Source organism: Microdochium trichocladiopsis (assembly GCF_020744255.1).
Source record: "Microdochium trichocladiopsis strain MPI-CAGE-CH-0230 chromosome Unknown B0I36scaffold_10, whole genome shotgun sequence".
NCBI lineage: Eukaryota > Fungi > Ascomycota > Sordariomycetes > Xylariales > Microdochiaceae > Microdochium > Microdochium trichocladiopsis.
In genome coordinates, this window is record NW_025763553.1 from 1,513,072 (window position 1) to 1,533,601 (window position 20,530).

At 55.7% G+C, this 20,530-nt stretch overlaps 6 protein-coding genes across 6 annotated transcripts; 2 read left to right on the forward strand and 4 right to left on the reverse strand.

Annotated features, from left to right (window-relative positions):
- Nucleotides 1-2,131: 2,131 nt before the first annotated feature.
- On the reverse strand, nt 2,132-3,947 carry B0I36DRAFT_333946 (TIP49 C-terminus-domain-containing protein). The gene is made up of 3 exons (XM_046155286.1): nt 3,555-3,947; nt 2,642-3,409; nt 2,132-2,579 (listed from the first exon to the last, which is right to left on the reverse strand). Exons 1-3 carry the CDS (start codon nt 3,696-3,698, stop codon nt 2,220-2,222), a joined length of 1,272 nt encoding a protein of 423 aa, XP_046007384.1. The 5' UTR covers nt 3,699-3,947; the 3' UTR covers nt 2,132-2,219.
- Nucleotides 3,948-3,991: 44 nt separating this feature from the next.
- Nucleotides 3,992-6,059, reverse strand: B0I36DRAFT_333947 (uncharacterized protein). The gene has a single exon (XM_046155287.1). It carries the CDS (start codon nt 5,577-5,579, stop codon nt 4,140-4,142), a length of 1,440 nt encoding a protein of 479 aa, XP_046007385.1. The 5' UTR covers nt 5,580-6,059; the 3' UTR covers nt 3,992-4,139.
- A 1,290-nt stretch (nt 6,060-7,349) lies between these two features.
- Nucleotides 7,350-8,555, reverse strand: B0I36DRAFT_435068 (transcription initiation factor IID, 18kD subunit-domain-containing protein). Its single transcript, XM_046162744.1, has 2 exons — nt 8,233-8,555; nt 7,350-8,122 (listed from the first exon to the last, which is right to left on the reverse strand). The coding sequence occupies exons 1-2, from the start codon at nt 8,291-8,293 to the stop codon at nt 7,656-7,658; spliced, it is 528 nt and encodes a 175-aa protein (XP_046007386.1). The 5' UTR covers nt 8,294-8,555; the 3' UTR covers nt 7,350-7,655.
- Nucleotides 8,556-8,962: 407 nt separating this feature from the next.
- B0I36DRAFT_367622 (uncharacterized protein) lies at nt 8,963-9,431 on the forward strand (the record flags this gene model as incomplete). Its single annotated transcript, XM_046159500.1, has 4 exons — nt 8,963-8,971; nt 9,048-9,157; nt 9,273-9,354; nt 9,411-9,431. The coding sequence occupies 4 exons, from the start codon at nt 8,963-8,965 to the stop codon at nt 9,429-9,431; spliced, it is 222 nt and encodes a 73-aa protein (XP_046007387.1).
- Nucleotides 9,415-10,105, reverse strand: B0I36DRAFT_29798 (uncharacterized protein). The gene has a single exon (XM_046151935.1). The coding sequence runs from the start codon at nt 9,860-9,862 to the stop codon at nt 9,506-9,508; it is 357 nt and encodes a 118-aa protein (XP_046007388.1). The 5' UTR covers nt 9,863-10,105; the 3' UTR covers nt 9,415-9,505.
- A 4,925-nt stretch (nt 10,106-15,030) lies between these two features.
- Nucleotides 15,031-15,745, forward strand: B0I36DRAFT_29827 (uncharacterized protein). The gene has a single exon (XM_046151944.1). The coding sequence runs from the start codon at nt 15,116-15,118 to the stop codon at nt 15,635-15,637; it is 522 nt and encodes a 173-aa protein (XP_046007389.1). The 5' UTR covers nt 15,031-15,115; the 3' UTR covers nt 15,638-15,745.
- Nucleotides 15,746-20,530: the final 4,785 nt, after the last annotated feature.

Consider the following 20,530-nt stretch of genomic DNA (forward strand, 5'->3'; position numbering starts at 1 on the left):
ACACTACAAAGTCGGCCGCCATCTTCACAGACTGGCTGAGTCGCATTCATTTGCAGCCATTGTTTTCTAATCGGTTGCTGGACCACCCATCCTGCCTGCCAGTGGCAACTGCCGAAAGGAGAGCGGCTGGCATTGTAAGCAGTGCCCTGGCGCCCACGCCATGTCTCGGGAGCACATGTCCCAAGCTGGGGCACTGAGACAGCATCAACAGGTTGCCCGTCCCATCCATGAGCTCCAGTGCGCCGCGGCCTAGCCTAAGCGGCGATCCACACCAAAGGACTGCCGATATGGGAGCGTTTGCGCTTGGCTAGCCGCCGGACTTGGAGGACGAAGTGGCAGGCGAGAAGGCCCGGCGCCGCCGGTGGGACGAGGCTCTGTTGGCGGCTCCCAATGGCTTTGCATGTCCTTTTGGCACACTATTCCCTTGCAACCCTTGAGCATCCCACTTTTACGCTCTGGGTGCTTTGCCGCGAACGGAACAGCTGGACCCAGCCCGGAAAGTCTATATCTCGCCCTTTCGGGACTGGCCGTGGTCTACCTGAGTCGGGAGGGTTTTGCGTCAGGCGCCATACCGGAGCAGAACCTGCCATCAGTATATCATGCTCCGTCGCTCTGGGCTCGGATAGACGACTTGGCACTACCTTTATTCCTGCTTTGAGGCGAGGTGTCGAAAGTATGGCGGGCAGTCCCGCGCCTCTTTCGCCCGTCTGGGATAGAGCTAGATCTAGATTGCCAGAGAGGAACCCAGCATATGGAGCACGAGGATCGATGTCCCCGGTGGCACTGTCACAGATAGCAAGCAAGTGTCGATTGAGCTAGATGGATGCCGCTTTGGGCTCGAGAGCTGGAGGGCCTCGGTCGACAGCAGACCCCAACTGTCCCGATGGAGTAGGTAGATGACTGACATGGACGACCCGGATGCAGCACAAAGAAAGGCCTTTGTGTGTTCGTAGGGGCGGCCATGCGACTGAGGCATGCAGCAGGGTGCCTGCTTGTCTTGGGGAAGAATGCGTTGTTCATGGGATGGCCGCCGGTGCCGTGGAATCAGTCATTGGCGGACGAGAGGAAGTGATTGTTTGTGTCGTGTGTAAGTGACTGACTGACTGGGCTCCACAGACCGGGGTCAGACAACGGGCGAAGGAATGCTGCTTCTGGAATGGGCACCCCTTCCGCACCTGGGACCTGCATGCCACGGCAGGCTGCTGCACAACACCTGCACAAACAAAGAAAACCAGGAGCCGCAGCCGCATCAATCCCACGTCGTGGGGTCCCGCACATCATCATTGGGGGACCAAGCGCAAGGCTAGCACGAGCCGGCAAAGGGACAATGTCACTCACTCCAACCGAGTTGGGACCACGACACCAACCGGCACCAAGCAAACCTCATCGCATCTGCGTGCCATCCCTCTAAACGGACACAACGGTTGCATCAGGCAAATACCCAGGGCACTCCTCACAAGCTTGAACGCTGGCCACAGGCGGATCATGGTTTTGGGGCTGACAGCAAGATTTGCACAAGTGTGACCAACATGGCCTTTGTTTCCGCTCCGTGTCGTCATCTGTCCTCGACCCGAAGGCTATCGCTCCGAGCTAGGCGCCTCGCCGTACAAGTCGTTCCAGACGTTGCTCGCACAAACTATAACCCGTGGAGGCGTCTTGGGCATGTAGTACCACTGGCTTGTGACCAGCCGGGCCCCATCGGCTGCATTTTCAAAGTGCTTAGTCAGTAAGGTAGAACAAACGTGCTCCGCCTGGATAGCCGTCTTGCAAACATGTGCCTGTCCCTTGAGTAGTACGAAACGGCCAAAACTCTCTATTGGGTCAACGCCGGTGTTTAGAGGCGTCCTCCCGCCGTGGTCATCTCAGCGTGAACTGCCGATTCGCTGTGGCTTCCCTACATGTAGTAATTACACATCTCCTTCAGGATGAGGCATGCCGAGTTGCCCTACCAATATCCTGCGCCCGTGTGCAGGAAATCTAGAATATTTTAACCATGGTGCTCTTGTGACTCATGGGGTTCTACGTCAAAAAGCCTTTGCCAGCCTCACCAGTGAGTAGGCTAGCACTTCGCCGGGCGTCCAGGAATAGCTCTTCACATTCGGCGACGTCGTTCGTTTCAATCTGCGCGCGACCGCCTACGCGAGCGAGGATGCTGTTCAAGAGGGTGTCAGGGCTTATAGCTCAGAACGCATGGCGTGCATCTGCCCATGGTATGCACGTCATCGAGAAAGAAAGAAAAATACGTACCTTGCCGGCGTGAGCAATTGGAGGCAGTATCGCAGACTGATGCGGACACCGTGCTCCGCAATCTTGTCGAGGGCGCCATCAGATAGTGAGACGTTCTCAGTTGTCGCACGGATGCGCACGATACGTTTGATCTCATCAGCATCGTAAGGGGTTGTTGGGATGATGAGCAGGCGGGCAAGGAAGTCCGGAGGGACGCCATGGGCTGCCACGACGTCATCTGTCCCACGAATGGTGCACATGCCGCGATTGGATGCAAGCACGACAATGGGAGAGATACTCGATTCCAGTGCTCGGTTGAGGTAGGTGAAGCATTCGATATCGAGCATGTGAGCCTGCGTTGTGATGCAAGGTTAGCATAAGTGTTGGCGAAGGGGGAAGGGGCTATTCGGCATACCTCGTCAATAAAGAGCACACCAGGGACCAATTCTGCGACACCCTGGTCGATGTACTTGCTGACGACCTTGTTAATCTCCGCACGAAGCTTGTCTGTGATTTCCGTCATCTTCGGCTTCATCAGTTGGCCCATCATGCTCATGATGTCCTGACCGCCCTGCGGTCGTGCGTTTGCCACGTCGAGATCGTGAAGCGTGACGTCCTGCACAATCTCCTTCTTCTTGTGGACTTCGCCCTTGGGAATAGGCACGTATTCTTCGGCTTCGAGATCAAACTCTGTGGCGTAGGCGTCTGACCGACCGACGCGCTTGCAAGCGCCAGTGTTGGCCTCGATGTAGATGACATCACCCACGGTGACTCTCTCCTTCTGGATTGCCTCATATATGCTAGGGTCGAGGCGCAGCTTCTTCTGGCCCTTCGCGCTCTTCAGTCCGATCATCAAGGTGCTGATAGTCTTGCCGTAGCCGCCAAGAGGGTTCTCGGCTTCCTCCGGCGTGAGCTCTGTGACCTCTCCTTCGTACACCTCCTTGGTCTCGCGGACCTTGAGGCCAATCGCCCTCCGAAAGTTCTCCATGAGGACCTCTGTCTTCTTGACTTCTGTGGAATAGATCTCGCTGCCAACAATGGGGCAGAATGGTATCTTGGTGCCGAGCTCGTGGCTGAGGGCGAGCGCAAGCGCGGTCTTGCCTGTGCCGGGCCCGCCAGCTAGTAACACGCCTCGGCCGGCCATCTTCTGTGCGCGAATCAAGTCGACGACGACACCGGCAGCCTAATTGTGATGCGACACACGTACTCAAGGGTTAGCAAGGGGGACATGATCCAGAGTCTCTACGCGGGCTGGCAATCATGCGCAACCCAATCTCGGCCAGTAATGATGTCCTGCACGTCACACCAGCTGCGCGTGTATCGCATACCTCACGAGCCTGCTCCTGGCCGACGAAGCCGCCAGCCTGTGTCTCCGCCGTGCCATCTGACTTGAGGCCCAAGCCCTTGATGTGGGTGTGGGCGGCGGTGCGGTTGTCGCGGTTGTTGCCCTTGATCTCGCTGATCTGCACCATGGCTGCACGTGTCAGTCTTTGGCGACTGCTACCGGTCGATAACGGAAAGCGTTGTGTGCGAAAGGGTCGGGGGTCTCGGCGATGTGGTGGATTGATCAGAGGTTGGTGGTTGGAGGTTGGTGGTTGTCGGGTTCTTGGGTGGGTAGTTCAAGCACTTGCGGCGCAAGGCTGGCGATGAGCTCAAGCTGGGCGGTGCCTTGCGCGAAACTTTTCTGGAGCTGACGCGCCTGGGTTGCGCCTGCAACAGCGCAGAGCAAGGCAATTGTGGGTCCGTGCACCATCACCAATGCAATGCTTCACAGAGTGTTGGTCACAATTACTTTCTGGCAGTGGCGTATTCCATCATCCTTTCGATACAACGTCCATCACCATATCCAGTGGGTACAAGGGAGCCTAGCTTTTCGCATTACAAGCCTTCAAGTAGATTAACACTGATCCTGCTCATCGTCGGCTCCGGCCTCTCGTCTGTTGTTCCTGCAAGTCCATCCCGTCCACGTCCCTCATCATGGGCACCGTCTCGACACCGCCAACGGGAGCCATGCCATGCTCGATATCGCGTTCACTCGCAGTCGTGCCAGGGTTCTTGGTCATCGCCACCCAAACCGCGCTTCCTAGGATACAGCCACATCCAGCCAGACTCAGGGCGCCCATAGTGTGCTGGAAGAATATCCTGTCAAAGGCTGCAGCATAGAGCATGTGCGTGTAGACCATGGCAGTGGCCCGATTACTCTTCTCTCGCGCAAGACCGGCGCTCAACAGAAATTGAAGGGAAAAGCCGCAGGTCCCAATCATTAACAGGAGTCCCCACTGCTTAAAACCAGAGGGCAGCGCAAAGTGCAAGTCGGGCTGATCATAATCGAGCATCGGGGCAACGGTCAAGGCGATGATCGCCACAACGGTAGCGACCCCAGAAAAGTAGTTCACTGAGTGCAAAGGGTGCGCTCGTTGTCCAATCCAACGCAAGATCGTGAAGACGATTGAGGCTCCCAGGACGCCGATCAGCCCTGCCCCAATGGCAATGAGACGCTGAGCAGTCGTCACCGCCATATCTGGATCTTCTTCAGCCCTGATAAGCAACAAAGTAGCATTGACGGCTGCCTCGATGGCGGCTTCGCCACCAGTCCCAGAACTCGATTCACCGCCCAGGCCCGGAAACAACGAAAGTGGTCGAGTAATGAGAACTACACCCCCGAGCGCCAGCATCGATGCGAGCTGCTCCGTCCGCGTGTATGGCTCATGTAGGATTACGTGGCACATGTAACCTGACAGATTCGGGGCCAGGAATGAGATGACGGTCGCGTCCGCAAGTGGCAGATATCTGAGCGAGTACCACATCCCATATATGCCAAAGAAGCCGAAGAAGCCACGGGCCACCAGCACCAGCCGAAGGCCTTTTGGGCCGAATGGGGCGTCTGGTGTCTTCTGCCACTTCATCCACACGAGGCATGCTATGAGCGTGATCGCCATGCGAACACACAATATCTGCATGGGATGCATCGGCCTATCCTCATCAAGGACGAGAATTCTGGTTGCGAGGTTCATCAAAGCTGCGAAGAGCTGAGCGAGAGCCACCATGATGGGACCGGCATTCTCATTCCAGAATCTTTGAATGGGCTTCCATAACCTCGCATGTGGTGCTGCAGCTTGGCGGGTCTCTGGCCACGGTGAGGTCTCCCGGAAGCTCAAAGGGCTGAAACGCCCATTTTGGGAGAACGGGCTTGGTGACAAGTGTCGAATAGCGTTCGGATCGAGGGCTGAGTCGATTTTCGCGTGTTTGATGCCGCCATTAGTACTTGAAAGCAGCCCTGGCTCTTCGTGATGGCCATCGGCAGGTGGCTGCTTGCTTTCAGATGTCGTTGACATCGGGTCCAGATTTGTCATGTTCTCATGGGAAAAGCGTAAAGGATGGCAGACAAAAGAGATTTCGGGGGCGACCACAAAGACGAGACCGCGGCAACAGTAGAACCAGGCCTTCTGTCGAAACCTTTTGGCGGATGCAGGCTAGGTGAGAAAGGAGCAATACCCACGGCCGTGTCTCTGGAGAGGAGTTGTTGTTTGCACAAAGAGAGAGGGAAAGCACTGCAAACGATGACGAGGAGTACCGACTGACTAAGGGAACAAAGCCAGTTTAGTTTCTGTCAAGCTGGGGGCTAGCATCCCACACCCTAGGTTGAGGACAAGGGCCGCTGTCGCAACAGTAAACCCGCCCTCTCTGGTGGGTGGGTGGGGATCGAAGGCGAGGCGGCGGCTACTACATGGATGCGTCTGAGAATGGATTGGGCCTGTCGATCATGTGCTTTGCAACAGCTCCTGCGTGTCATCCAGAACCCACCAATCGAGCTCCATCTGGAAACTTCGCCCGCAATGTGCTGCTTATAGAGACGTAGTTGCTAGCATGAGGGAGGCGTAACATATCTTACGGATAGTGAAAAGACGGCTGCCAGCCTGGCTTCTGTTCAATCTTTGAAGTTCGTGACGGCGGCGCGGGTGGTTGGATATGGCTGGGCAATCCGTTAGTGTCAAGGGTTGCAGAATTTAGCACATGCACTCTTGAGTAATCGGCCGGCGACTTCGGAGACAACACCAAGCGTGGCTCAGCCAACCCATCAATCAGCCCGGCCTTGACGGCCCAACCACCAATGGGCTCCGGGCACGGCTCTTGCTGGAAAGTCCTCACGTGGTCGTCATTGTCGCCGTAATAGTCGGTCACGTTGACAGCGAACAGGCAGGTTGCTGCCTGGCTTATGGTATTCAGCCACACTACTTCTACGGACACTGACTCAATTAACTCCGCAACCCTTCCCGCCCCGTGAGATGTTATTCCCGGCCACCTACCTAGGTAGCCTAAATCGCTTGGGCAAGAGACAGAGTGCTTATCGGGCTGAAGGTGGATGACGGCGGCCTTTCACGCTGCGGGGAAGTGGACTACAGGACGTGGGGCTGGAACACAAAGAGGAGCACCTCCACTTTTTGTTGCATGCAGCCTGCATCCAGCGGGCCATGCAGACAGAGGCTGCATGTCCGCCTGTCAAGCGTAGTGTAGCGAGTGTAGCTACATACGGCCACATTGTAACGTACTTGGTCTTTGAGATGTCACGGTCAGACTCGTGGCTGCAGAAAGAAAGCATTTGTATCTCCTCCTCCTTATCATCATCATCATCAAGTGAGAGGGCACGACACAACACGGCGCTTGGTGTATCAAATGCCTCCTGCCGCGAAACGGTTCTGGAGGAAACGAGACAAGGTAGCTAGAAATACAGGGGCCCATTCAGTCCCATCCCTCGGATGGGGGTCTAGGGGTTCAACCCCAGGACGGTTGGAGACGCAGATTTGTGTCAAAGCGTTTGAAAGAGAGCGAGATGCGTGGGTTGATAAGAAGGGAACAAGGGAGAGATTTCGAATAGACGTAGGATGTTGGAAGTACAGGCTCTATATGCTTCGCATCATCTACAGTCGGTGATTCACCAAGGATGCAGTATCCGGCTGTGGGAGCCTTCAGAGATACCATCTCATCTGAGGTCCGTCGTCGAACACCTTGATGCATTAGGCTTGCCTACGACAACTCCAAGCAACCCAGGGACGGCCTTGCCCAGCCTCGACACAAAGCCCTTCGAAGCAGGACTTATTCAAGCAGTGAGATTGTATGTCAGCATATTTGCAAATGGCCATATTTTGTATCTGCGATTGCTGCCGCTGCTCGACTGATCTATGGTTCCGCCCCACGAGACCATGCTATGCGGTTGTTGTTGTTGAAAATCTCAGCCCAAACGCCAGCGCTATGAATGACAATGCTCAAATCCCATATGCTCCGAATCCCGTGTGATTTGGTCCATTTCACTGCCCAACGTTCCCAAATGCTCCGAAAGCAGCAAGAGTCTCCTTGCCCGTGTGCGTTCACAAGCACTATACCAAAGATATCTCTGCAATGATTTGCTTGCCGGCCTCCCGTCAACGCCCCTAGTCTACGGGCTCGCGCTTCCTCTTCTTCTTCTTGGGCCCCGCGGCGCCCCCCTTTGCCGATCCAGCCACTGACGGTTTGGCAATATCATCCTCGTCACTCAGGCCTTCAAGCAGCTCGTCCTCCAGCCCCGCTCCTCCCGAGGCGCCGTTCGCCGCGCCGTTCTTGCCCGCGCGCTCGGCCTCCTTGGCCAGTGTGTCGTCGTCCTGGTTGAAGGTCTTGCGCATCTTGTTGATGTGCTGCCGCTTGTCAATCATGTTGCGCACCTTGCCGAGGTACGCGGGGCTGTGGCGCAGCGCAAACTCAAAGTCGTCAAACTTGAGCTTCTGCCGCCCGGCGACCTGGGCGCGCCGGCTCGCCTCGAAGCACACGCCCTCGAGGAACTCGGTCACGATCTCGTCGGCCACGCGGACCGTCTCGGGGAGGGGCTTTTCGACATCGCCGTACGCGAAGAGGAGGTTGGCAACTGTATGATAAGAAGGACCCAAGGCGGGCGGTTGGGTCAGTAGACGAGAACAACAGGTGGGTGGAAAGCGGGCGCGGTGATGTTTTGACGAGTGGGTTAGAGGAACTGACCTTCTTTCGGGTTGAACGTCTCCTTGCCGACGTTCTTTCCCGCGCGGGCTCGGGGCTCCATCTTTGTGTGGTTCGGGTGTGGGATGCGCCGCGCGTAAAGTGGTGAAGGTGGCGCGGACAATAGCCGAGGGGAGTTGGTTTGTTTCGTGGCTTTGATGAGAAGAACGTTATTGTATGCGGCCGTGAAGTAGCAGTGAGCGGCGTTGTGCGGGTCAAGTGCACGGCAGGACGAGGACGGTAACAGTTGCACGCGCTGCGTCTGCGATGACTGCCTGAGGTTGTCGCGACGAGCTTGCCGGGGCGCGGACAAGGCTGAGGCTCGGATGTGCAAGGCTAACCTAGGAAAGCGGCAGAACGCGACGACCAGAAAATGACGTGGAGGCCAGATTGCGGGCCTCAGTCCCCACCAGTGCCGCGTACCTCGTACATGGCGTGGCTGCCAAAATATCTCCCACTTGCGGCAGCATAAAGGTACACACTACTTGAGCCCACCACGACCGATAGGAGCTCCCTAGGTGCACTTTGGCAACATTGAAACCTCCCCGTCCCTGAACATCGGCCGTCACCCAAGCACATTGAGCGCCTGTCTGCATAACCACGAACGAGATACCACAGTGCACCGCCCCGGACGCGCTGGTCTGATTCCGACCAGCATAGGCCACTGCCCCGATACGACTTTGCAACAACACACAAAGAGCTACCTCGAGTCTACGCCTTCCAACCCAGCAAGATGGTGAGTGTCCCTCCCCCTCCCACCCTGGAGGGATTCGAGCCTGCTGCGACAACACAGCTAACGTCTCACACCGTTCCGACAGTCTGCGCTCTTCAACTTCCAGTCTCTCCTCCTCGTCCTGCTGCTCCTGATATGCACATGCGCCTACGTGCACCAGATCTTTCCGACCATCCTCGACCGGAATAAGCAAGGGTCAGTATCCGGTCGCGGCTCCCAGTCCTCCCACGCCGTTCTGCTGCTAGACTACGATGGCGTAGATCGCGGCATATGTAGACGCCAAGCTAACGTCGGATGTGCCTGGAACTAGTGTCATGGGCATCTTCTGGAAGGCCGCGCGGATAGGCGAGCGTCTCAGCCCATATATAGGCCTCTGCTGCGTCGTCATGGCCGTAAGTTGCAATCACAGCCTCCAGGTTGCCCGCCGCTTACACTTTTTACCATGCAGGTCTCCGTCATGCTCAACTAATCACGCTTTGGAACACACATCATAACGATGACAACGACGACGACCATGGGGGCGATGTTCTTCTTTGCTGGGTTTTATATCATTGCGCACGGAGTTAATTGGTTATGAGGGAGCGAGCGCCAGGAGGGGGAGGGGGGGATTTGTTGTGCCCATAAGGACAGCACAGCGCCATTGATTGGGGCAAGCTTGTGGTGCTGTATCGAGTCATAAAGAGAAAGACTGGCTGTGCAACCGAGCATATCGGCAATGGAGGTGGTGTGCGGAATGGCCACGAGGGGCTTCACACAAAACTTTTCATCTGTTGTGTTTTGGCAATGGTTGACTATGGGTAGCTTGACCTCGCGACTTTGCGATCCGCTCCCAGCCATGTCTTGGTGATGGATTTCTAGATGAGAGAGCGACCAGTCTGAGGATGGTCGACTAGAAGACATCTACCGACTATGAACACGATGGAGAGCATGGCCTATGCTGTCTGGCCTTCTAGCTCGACTTTGCAAATTGCAAATTTCGCTTCTTTTCAGCAACAACTTTACGGAGCGATCATGTACTGTGCCTCTCTCTGGTTGACAATCACGGGCGGTGTCTGGAGCTTCCAGCAATTTGCAAGATGAACCATGGTAGTGTAGCCGAAGTCATCAACATGCGGACCTGGAGTATCTCTTGAAACTTGTCGCCAGTTGATATCTATCGTCGTTCCAGAGAGTGATGGAGGTGACAGGTCGTCTGAGCTGGTGTCTAATTGCGCTCTTCTGAGTCTCAGGATCGAAATTGGGTGAACTGGGTGCTCTCTGGATGTGGCCTTGAATTTCACTCAAGAATAACAGCAAGCCTGGGAGTGAGACTGGTCCTGAGTCCATCATAATGGCTTTGTTCTGTAGCGTAGAGTTTCTTCTGTTCCCGTGGAGGCAGATGAGAATGCAGCACTCGTATGAGGATTGTGATGACAACACAGCAGCTGATGATACCCGCCACTAATTTGAAGCTTTGTCGATGTCAGACGCAGCAATATACGATCTCTGGTTTGGCGAGGCACGACAATATCCGTACTCTCGGATACACACTGAGGATTATCTGAGTTCCAGATCAGTAGTGTCCGCGTAAGGTCACGGTGTGCCCTGATGTCGTTGATTATCTAGTTGACTGGGAAGCTAGTTGGACGATGCGACGACCACAGATCCGGGAAGTTTTGAAGGCTCTAACCGCGATCGTGCGCGCCCATAATTATTCCTTGGAAGGCTCTTTTTAATGACCACCCTGAACGAAGTTCGTCACATTGGACGTTGGCACAGTGTCCGCTATAAAGGTTTGAGCATATGCCTAAAGACGTGATTATGAGCCGCAACCTGAACGGTCCGCAACATGCCTTGGATATATCTAGTGGCCCGATGCTTACGGGCGATCCATCTTGCCAAACCATGTTGCTTTGTTGGCTGCAAATCGTCGAGGTAGCAGCGCCCCTTTGAGGTTTCAACACTCTTTTGATAGTAGGTTCGGGCATTGCAGAATGTCGAACCAACGTCCTTCGTCCAGGAACCTGGGTCGAAGCCCACGAGCAATCTTGATGAGGGCCACCAAAACGCGCCCAAAGCAGATTACTCCAATGCCACACAACTGTACTTGCAGATTATTATGCATAGCCCATAACAACCAGACCTTTACGTGGGCGAAACCGGCTACTTTCTTCCAACGTGACAAGACCGTTGAGCTTTGACCTGCAACAGCTTCCGCGCTCTGATTCCCGGATCACGGGCAATGTTTCTATTTCGAGCCACGCGGTCACCCAGTTTCCTCCCCCCACAAGAAAGAACCGACCTGGTGCTTTGAAGCTAGAAGCCCCAGTAGCGCCATCTAGTGGCGGCCATGATGCAGCGCGTGTGTTTGGCGCTTGTGAGGCGCCGCCGGGCACACGGCCCCCTTTTAATGGATATACAGGTGAACCCCGGTTATGCGGAATAAAGGAGACATTCCGTTCAATCCGCTAAAATGAGGTATCCGCAGTATTGAGGGGAGGTCATTCTTGAGGTATTTCGCGCCTATCCAGGCTCTGTATTCTACTGAAAGTACATGCGGATATCTCTCTGCTGTAAGGCTTCAATTGATGAGTTCGTAAGTACCCTTTCCTGCTTATTGAGGTAAGAAATGAGGCCAGTATCACCACCTGATTGCTCCTGGTAAAGGCGCAGTCGGCGGAGGGCCTCTAGGGCCTCAACTATGGTGATTCGTGGCTCAATTTCAAGCTCAGCATTATCGTCGTCGTCGTCGTCGTCGTCGCTATTGCCTGCCGGGGTAAACTGGTCGAGAATCTGCTGGTCAAGGTCGTCGGATTCTTCAGTCAGATTCTCGTCAGCCGGGTTCAGGAAGTTATGGATGTTCATCACCTCCTTGACGTGATGATTAGCCTGAAGCCTCTGCAAGCCGTACGTAATCTCGCGAACGGCTTCTTCATGAGTAGCAGCAATTGCTGCCTCAAGTGTGGCCTGCTGGGGGTCTCTAGGGGCCTCCATGAGGCCTTTCTTGAAGCACTTCGTGATAGTTTCAGGAGTCACATCTGGCTCCCAGGCCTGGATGCCCCATCGCAGAGCCTTTAGTACGTTCATTGTACTAAGAGGGTCTCTACCGGCGTCATATTCCGACAGCATATAGCGTACCCAGTACCGTCGCCAGTGAGATTTCCAGGCTGCAATGATTCCCTGATCAAGAGGCTGTGTTTTGCTTGTAGTATTGGGTGGCAGCCATATGATAGCGGTGTTTTGTAGGGGGGTCGCACTTGTCAGAATAGCTTCATATCCGGCTTCATGAGCAGAGAAGTTATCCATCAGCAAAATGACGCTTTTACCAGCCATTTGGCGGTCGAACCAACGTAGCCATTGCTCAAATATAGTCCCTGTCATCCAGGCCTTCCTATTGTGAGTCCATTCTAGGTTCATATGGCGGATATCGACCCCCGCAGCGGTGAAGGCGCGAGGCCTTTTTGCCTTGCCAATGAACCATATTGGTAAACGGTCAGTACCTGACCAATTACAGCAGAGATGGGCTGAGATCCGGGCCTTCTCCTTTTTGCGGCCTGGAAGGCTGCGCGTCGAAAGAGAGCGATCCGGAATCATCTTCCAGTAAAGACCTGTTTCGTCGCAATTGTAAATGTCATCATGGGAATACTTCGAGAGGATCTGTCGGATTGAGGCCATCTCCTTCTCAGTATTGACGATATTGACACTGCCTAGCTCTCCATGCTGTACGCGTAGTTTTATATCGTGTCGGCTTTGGAAACGATAGAGCCAGCCGTTCGAGAACTGCGGCGGCTTTTGGTCCTTGTATTGAGGCATTTGCGCCCAGAATTGCCGTGCTTTTGCCTTAATGACTTCGCCCGTGATAGTAATTGAGCTTTCAGCTTGCTGGCACCACATATATAAGGCGCCTTCGAGGTCGCGGTGAGGGTTATTATTGACCCGCGTCAAGTCGAGGGCGCGTGGCTGCTGTAGTGGCTCGCTTAGGTACGCGAAACGGCTGCCGAGGATGTCGGTAATGGAGGATGTCGAGATAGGCTGGTCGTACTGCTTCAGGAACCATTGCTGTAGCTCGATATGGGAGTCTGTCGGACGGAGACGTCGTCGTTCGCGAAGGGCTAGCTTCTGCGCAGTCGAAATGCGTCGCCGCGACGGCTTCAAGTTGGAGGGTGCGGTGGCGCGGGGTGCCATTTCGGGGGGTCAAAACGCGGTCCAAACGCGCCCCTATTTCACTCGGATTAGCGGATTTAGGTGGTGGCGATGGCCTCGCTTTGTGCGTAATCGATGAACGCGAGGGATTAGCGGAATCGCATGTGTTTTGAAAGGAAACAGCCAGTTCATCCGCAGAAGCGAGGGAATCCGCTTATGTGAGGTCCGCATAACCGGGGTTCACCTGTATTGGCGTGCAAGCCGTGCAGATTGCAATATGGTGGCTTGGTAATATCACCATTTCCTGCTTCTAGGGGAGTTCCGTAGAGGCCATGGCGAGACATGTGCGAAACGACGGATAGGCTGCTTGTGTGATCAGGTGGTCAGGTGGTCGTGTGTGTGGTCAGCGGTTGTGACATTCCCCTTGATGCAACTATAGCACATGGATCTGAATAGCCCGACGCCTCGCACCATAACTCTCAAATTTAGTTTAGGTTTCCTTCAACGGCTTGGCCCAGCCGATTGAGCCACTCAGAAGGGAGCCTGCGGCACGCTCCACGCATAAAGGTAATACTATATCGTATTGGAGCAAGCCAACAACGATATGCGGCTCAGCGATCCACCACGACGGCGACGGCGGGTGTTGTGCGAATGACGCAGATGCAGCAAGCATCGCCCCAGTACCAAGGTGTCCAATGTTGCATCCTCCTGCCGCCGTGCTGCTCGCCTTTGCCCTGCCATCGGCGATACCCGAATGCACCATCGCATGCACTGACAAGTTGCATCTGAGCGCCGCTCTCCGCCGGCACGGAAGCTGATGGCCGAAGCTGAAGCACACACAGACACATGCACCGCAGCACAAGCCCGTGACTGCTACTCACTCGTAACAGTAGCACCCAGCACAGAACAATACCACACCCAGACACCAACAACCCACTCGCAGCGACACACGAGCTGTCGTGGGAGCACGGACGTCGTGAGTGATATTTTTTTTTTTCCATTGCTCTCCCACGGCCAGCCCAGTCAGCCAGCCAGCCGCAGTGGCACGGCACGGCACAACGCACGTACACACACACATACACACACACAGCTCAGACGCAAATGCAGCCGCAGCCACGTACGCATGCACACACGCACACACACACACACACGCACAAGGCGGGCAGCTTCAGGCAGGTTTCACCTTTCGGGATATTGGTGGTGGTGGTGGTGGCGACTGTGTGCCGTCTCTTGGAGCTCTGCAGGTATGAAATTATTGCTTGCTGGCTCCATCCATATAGCATGAGGCTTGGGGAGGTCCAGCACACGACATCTGTCAGAGAGCTGAGCACATCATCATCATCATCTATTTCGGGCATATCGCCACCCCTTTACTGAAGAAGAAGAAGAAGATTTTTCGTGTGGCATCAGCCGAAAAACACCAGGATCCTGCAAAACTTGGCAAGTCACCACCCATCTGTGAAGAAAAGGATGATGGGGCTGCTGGCCTGGCGGAACCAGTTGTTGCTGAGATGAGTTGTGACACGGCACAGACACCGGCACAGACACACACACACACACACACACACACACACACCACACGTCTACACATGTAGTCGCAAAGGCTAAAGTATTTCATCCATCTGCGCGGGCCGCGACCGGGACCTACCGACCGCACCAGAGGATAAAAAACAAAAAAAGCATCAAAAACAAATCAAACACATTATGCCAGGTGTGCAGATGTTCCTGATCTCCAAGAGTGAAAGATTGCACTAATCTGCTATCTCTCTGCTTGATTTTCATTTCTTTTTTTTATCTACTCTACTCTTGTTTCACCTCTCCCCCCTCCGCCGCCCTGGCTTTTCCGGGGGGAGGGGGGGGGGGGGGCGATCTATCGTCAGCCAGCCACGCAGCTCAGCCTCAACGTCGTCATCGTCGTCGTCGTCATCAAACGACAACCCCCACCACAAATTCACGACCAATATATTTCAAGCCCACCTTGTTTACGAGGGAGGGGGGGTTGAAGCGACTGTGGTTGTGCGTGCAGGCGCAATGAGCCTAGCAAAACACTTTCCCTCCTTCACGATTTCCCAAGGTAGCGTACTCTGCCAATCTTGGCCGTGGCGTCTGCCCAACAACGCACCAGACACCATGAAACACACGGGCGCCCCGCGCCATGCGCAATGTACCCGTGCTCAGAGAACAAACCAGACAAAGCATTCCCCTGGTGACCAGCGCAGGCCGCCAGTCCCGCGACCATCAGTAGAACAAGAAGTTGAAGGAGACACAACCAAGTTCCCTCATGTTTACAATGGAGCACCTTTCGAGGGGCGGGCTGTTTATGCTGCATGTTTCACATTGCTGCATGCACATCGCTGCACTTCCGGGCACGGCTCAGACACGCCACGCCAGGTCAACAATGTTTGTGGGATGAGCAACAAAAAAAAGATGAAGGAGACATGCAGACGCTCCTGCACGCGCCAACAAGATGTGATTCGAGCATGGCGAATGCTGCATCATTTTGGTCACGCTCAAAGGCAGGGCCGAGCAAAGCCTATGTGCCAACCTTTGTGAGCCAAGAGCGGAATATGTGAGTTTTGTTCTGATAGTCCTGGGCTGACGACAGCGTTGTGTCGAAACGGAGGGAGAGAGTAATATCGTCCCTCCCGCTTGCGGGAGACGCCACCGTACCGGGCGAGAGAACCCATTTGCACGACGCTGGTGTAAACACTTCAAGGACGCAACAAGGTGCGCAAGAGGTCAAGTGCGACCTTTGTTGTTAGTAAATATCACGACGCTTGTCGTCCGCGACCGGCGTGGCTGGATCTGATCCGAGCTTGTGCTGTGGCCGTTCTGCCCACCTCCGCACACAAAGGTTTGCGCCCAGCACAAACACGGTGGAAAAGTTTCCGACAAAGGGCGTGACGTTTCCAGAAAAAAGACAGATGAATGCCCTCTGTCGGTCCGGGTCGGTCAGCGATGTGGCGGGAGGGCGCTCTCTGGAATGTAGCGATGTTGCCAAGAACACGACGCCAGCGTCGGACAGCAACGAAGAAAAATACATGACAACAACAACAAACAAACAAACAAACACCGACAACCACAAACCTTGACCGAACAGGCCCTATCCTCGTCATCCCAAGTCGAACGGAGATCACGCTCGCGTGGGTATGTCGCAGAGGCATGCTGGCCCCGCCCTCGTGGCTTCCGTCTCCCGCCAGCCGGCCCGGCGAGGCGAGTCGAAGCAAGGCGGACATGCCAACGGCCGCCTGGTCCCGATCCATGCACGCAACCCAATTGATGCTGAACGCTTATCCACATTCCTCCGCAAGCACCTGTCGGTGTTATACAACGTAGCGTGTGCTCGGAATAGCCTGCATGGACGTCGTTGTCTGGAGAAATAACATCACCATGCGCTGGGGGGATTGTAGGGACGAATGACAACTACATCCCTCTTTCGGAGTACCCAGTCGCGCCGGTGATTGAGGCTCCGTCTGCGTGGCCACACTCGGAGGATCCAGAGCAATCTCAGATGCAAATGACGGATTCGCTTCGCCCTTGCTCACGAAAGAGAGGTTGTGTGCGTCTGTGCTGTGCCAGCCCCGGGTGGCCGCTTTGCGTGGTATAGCGGGCAATCAACCTCGCGATATCAGACCAGGGTTGCTTGTTGTCTCCGAGATTGCCAACGAACACGGAGTGCGCACGGGGCCCATGGGCGTTGACTAGACCTCGGCCCCACGGTGTCGACGCCTTGGGGGCACAACCCCAGGATCATGGGCCACGACAAGGGACCATGCCCGCAATGATGCTCCACAGCCCATATGTGCAAGCCTTGAGCTCTCGCACCCGTCGTGCTCGCCCCACCATATCAACATTGGCCCATGGGAGATCTTCCTGGTCTCAGCATGGTGTACCTGACAACATTGAGTTTGGCCATGACGCTTAATGCCTTCTGAGAACGGTCCAAAACGACCAGGACATAACCTTAAGCTGTGACTGTTGTGACCTCCCTAATACCTCCGTGGCCAGCACGGGCTCATTCAAAAGCCCACGGGATGCTGGGCAGGCCGGGAAGGTGTCTTCTCGTGGATAATGTCCCAGTTCTTGCGAATCGGCAAAGACAAGGAGCATTCGCAAGCCCGTGGAGCGCTTGTCGTATACGCTGTTCGTTGGGTGGCAACGGTGGCAATGTCGCTCAGTGGCTCTCAAGCCAGCATGACTCTGGGCGCCGGCTTTACGTGTCCTGGCCTTGACAAGTGGCTGTACTTCTGCAATAAGCGTGGTGGCGGGTCCATACAAGTGTGAGGTCGTCCGTTTAGCGGGCGGCGACTGGATGCGATGTGCTTGGAAAACGGCAGCACGAGCAAATTGAGTTGGAGGGCGGACGAGTCAGGAGCGCCCAAGTGTGCGTGCAGCTCATCTGCATCGGACACTCTCCAAGGCGGGCCCACTAGAACCACGTTGATGAGGTACCCACGAAGCCATGCCATTTCAGCTGAGGGATGTGGTACCCCAGCCGGTTTCGGGCGCGACGCCCGGCCACAGTCACACTCCAGGGCTGGCCCTTCCCATGGCAGCTGGGACCTGCTAGCCTGGGACCCTCTCCGAAGCCACCGTACCGGCAAATCGCATCTCGGCCTCGTGTGGGTTCGGGGTGTGGAGGTTTTAGAGTCGTTCTCGAAGGGTTCTGCCAGGTTGTCAGTCCCACGAGTGCAGGGGCCGACGAGGTGTGGGCTTCTCACGGTTCCCAGCTTCCGGTCCCTGCTTGCGGCAGTCGCTGCGGCTCATTTGTTCATTTGCAGTGGTCATGTCGCTCGCCAACGCAACAGAACAATCGCTGGTAGGGTACCGAAATCTCGGATGCCCAGTCTCACGCTTGCTGCTTGATGCACACGGAAGCGTGCACGGCACGGCACGGCACGGTTTCGATGTCGCGTCATTGCGGGCAGTTGCAGCGATGGGATCGCAGGCGAGCCTGTGAACAGAATAAACCAGACAGTGCTGCTGTACAACTCGGCTGTAGCTTGACCATCCTTTTCTGACCACAGCCCCGGCAGGGTTGGAGCCACTGTCACTCACATCACCCGTCGAAGGCCCCCAAATTTGGGGTGGGTGGATGGCGTATTGTGGGCCGGAATAATAACGACCGCCGATAAGTCGTCACGAGGCGTCGCATCGCGGGAGGAGCAATTCAACTGCCTCCACGGGGCTCGACTGGGGCACATCGGTCGGCCTCCTTGGCTATGCTGCACGTCTGCGGCGAAGCGCTGACTGTTGTAGCCGTGAGGCACTCACCATTCTGATGATCCGCTCCTGCTCTCCATTTGTCCCGTAATCGACAGTGTTGTGGTGCTTCTCGGTGCCCCCCTTGCCTTGCCTAGACACAGCGCGCAAGAATCCTAGACCTTGAAGCCTGAGGAGAAGCATCGATTCAACATCGCGGCCAGCCTTTTCCGGGACGTTAGGGCGACATACGAAGGGAATTGTCTCAATAGACGAGCTTCGTGATGCGTGCATGTTTAATAGTGGGTTGGTATGGGGGGCTGAACGCGCACGGTTGTTATTATTGGTGAAGATCGTGGTTTGCCGTCGTACCTGGCAGTGGCCCGTTGTCGGGAAGCGAATCCGTCCGTCCAGACAGTGGGGGATGAGACCCTGCCGTTATTGCATTCTTGTTATGGCCAATAGTCAGTCTCATGCCCTTGCATTCCATATTCGTCGCCCAGGGTATCCTCAACAGGCCTTTTGCAATTGGCAGGTCGTGTTATCGGACACACAATCAATATCGAGCAGACGTGGGAGGCACACGCATGTCGAGCGCTGTGGTGTCATGCCCGTGGCGAATTGTACCACGGCAGACAAGGCTTGCCACTTGCAAAGTAGGTCGAGATTGGTCTGTAATGTGAGGTACACTAACACACCTGGACGGGATTGGGCTTGGCTTCACGTTCTCGTCCCATCTGGCCTGTCTCGTTTTAGCGGGACCGCCACATGTCGTGTGCAAAAGGGCGGCGGCGCGCAGCGATGAGGTTTCGGCACACCGAAGCGGAGGCAAACCGCCCTGGACGCCAATCGTTTCGGAATCTAGCCTCGTCTGGTCCGCTTTGGCACTCGCTCCGACGACCAATCGCGCAGGGCCACACTGTTCAAATCCCAGTGCAATGCTGAGGCCCGTGTGAGCGAGTGATGCCTTTGTCCAATGATCGACATGGGTAGGGCGGCACGTAAGAGTGCTGCGTGGGAGGTATCGCAATGTGGGTAAACCGTCGCGGAGCTGGCGACATTCATGCCTGCTAATCGAGGCTTCGCAAAAAGATTCCCTTGGTATGTGGCTGCTCGAGAGAGTCGAGAAGCTCAACATCCTTGCGCCGGGCTGGCCTTTCTCCTTGCGCCGGGTACTTCGGGGTGAGGTGCTCTCACCTTACACCATGGCGGAGTCGGCACAGTCAGGGCTATTTGAAGCTTCACAGTCATCTCTGGACCAACTTTTGAGAAGGCTGGCGAAGCATTGAAAGCCACAAAGAGTCGTTGTAGTTGGTGCTGTGGCGCTTGTACAGAAGTACCGCCATGTACCTAAGCGCGCCCACAGGTGTCTTTCATCTAGTTACCGTGTCCAGAGCAAAGGCGCTTCAGTGGTGCATTTGTGTTCACATGCACCCATATGCTGCTTGGCCAAGAAGCATTCATAAGAGCGCAGTACTATGCATCGAAACCTGCTTCAAGTTTTGATGATTTTCACGGAGGGGCAAAGGCGTCTCAGCTCCGTGCTGGTGCGAAGGATTTGCTTCAGGGGCATTGGCGAGCGAAGTGCAAAGGCGCGTGTTGCAGAGTCACCTTCTTGTTCGCAAGGCCAGAGGGATTGGGCCCGCTGCAAATGGTGGATCAGCGCGCCGCCTGCAGGGGATTGCCGTGTGATGGCCCATGTTGATCATAGCACCAATGTCGAGAGTGACTGGGACTCGAGTGCAGCAACGCCGTGGCCATGCCGGCCACTATCGAGGCAACAGTCTAACAAGGTACCCTCTCTGTAGAAGTGACCGAGTCGCTTCCAAGTTGGGCAGGTTTGGCTCGATGTGCCAGGCCGTGTCGCGACCAGCCACTGGCTGGCGCCGTCTCGCACACTTGTCTCTAGTAGGCCGATATGGACCCCCTGAGCAGCCCCTGGGGAGCCGTCGGCACTCCCTGGAACCGTCCGCCTGGCGTGCGGGCAATGTGGCGATCTCGAATTGACTCGGCGGGCGGGCATCGTGGGCTCGAGCCACCGACTTTTGTCGACGAGGACACCAGGCATGCAGGAGCGCCTGCAGTCAGCCAGTGCACAACGAGCCGCAATGTGACGATGACAGCGAGGGAGCTGGACCACGGGCGGGCGCCGGAATAGGGCGGAGAGGCGGCTGTCTGGTGTTAAGGTTGGAGTTTGAGAGATCCCGGCTTCGTCTTGTCGTGCTAGATCCGTTCACGGGACGG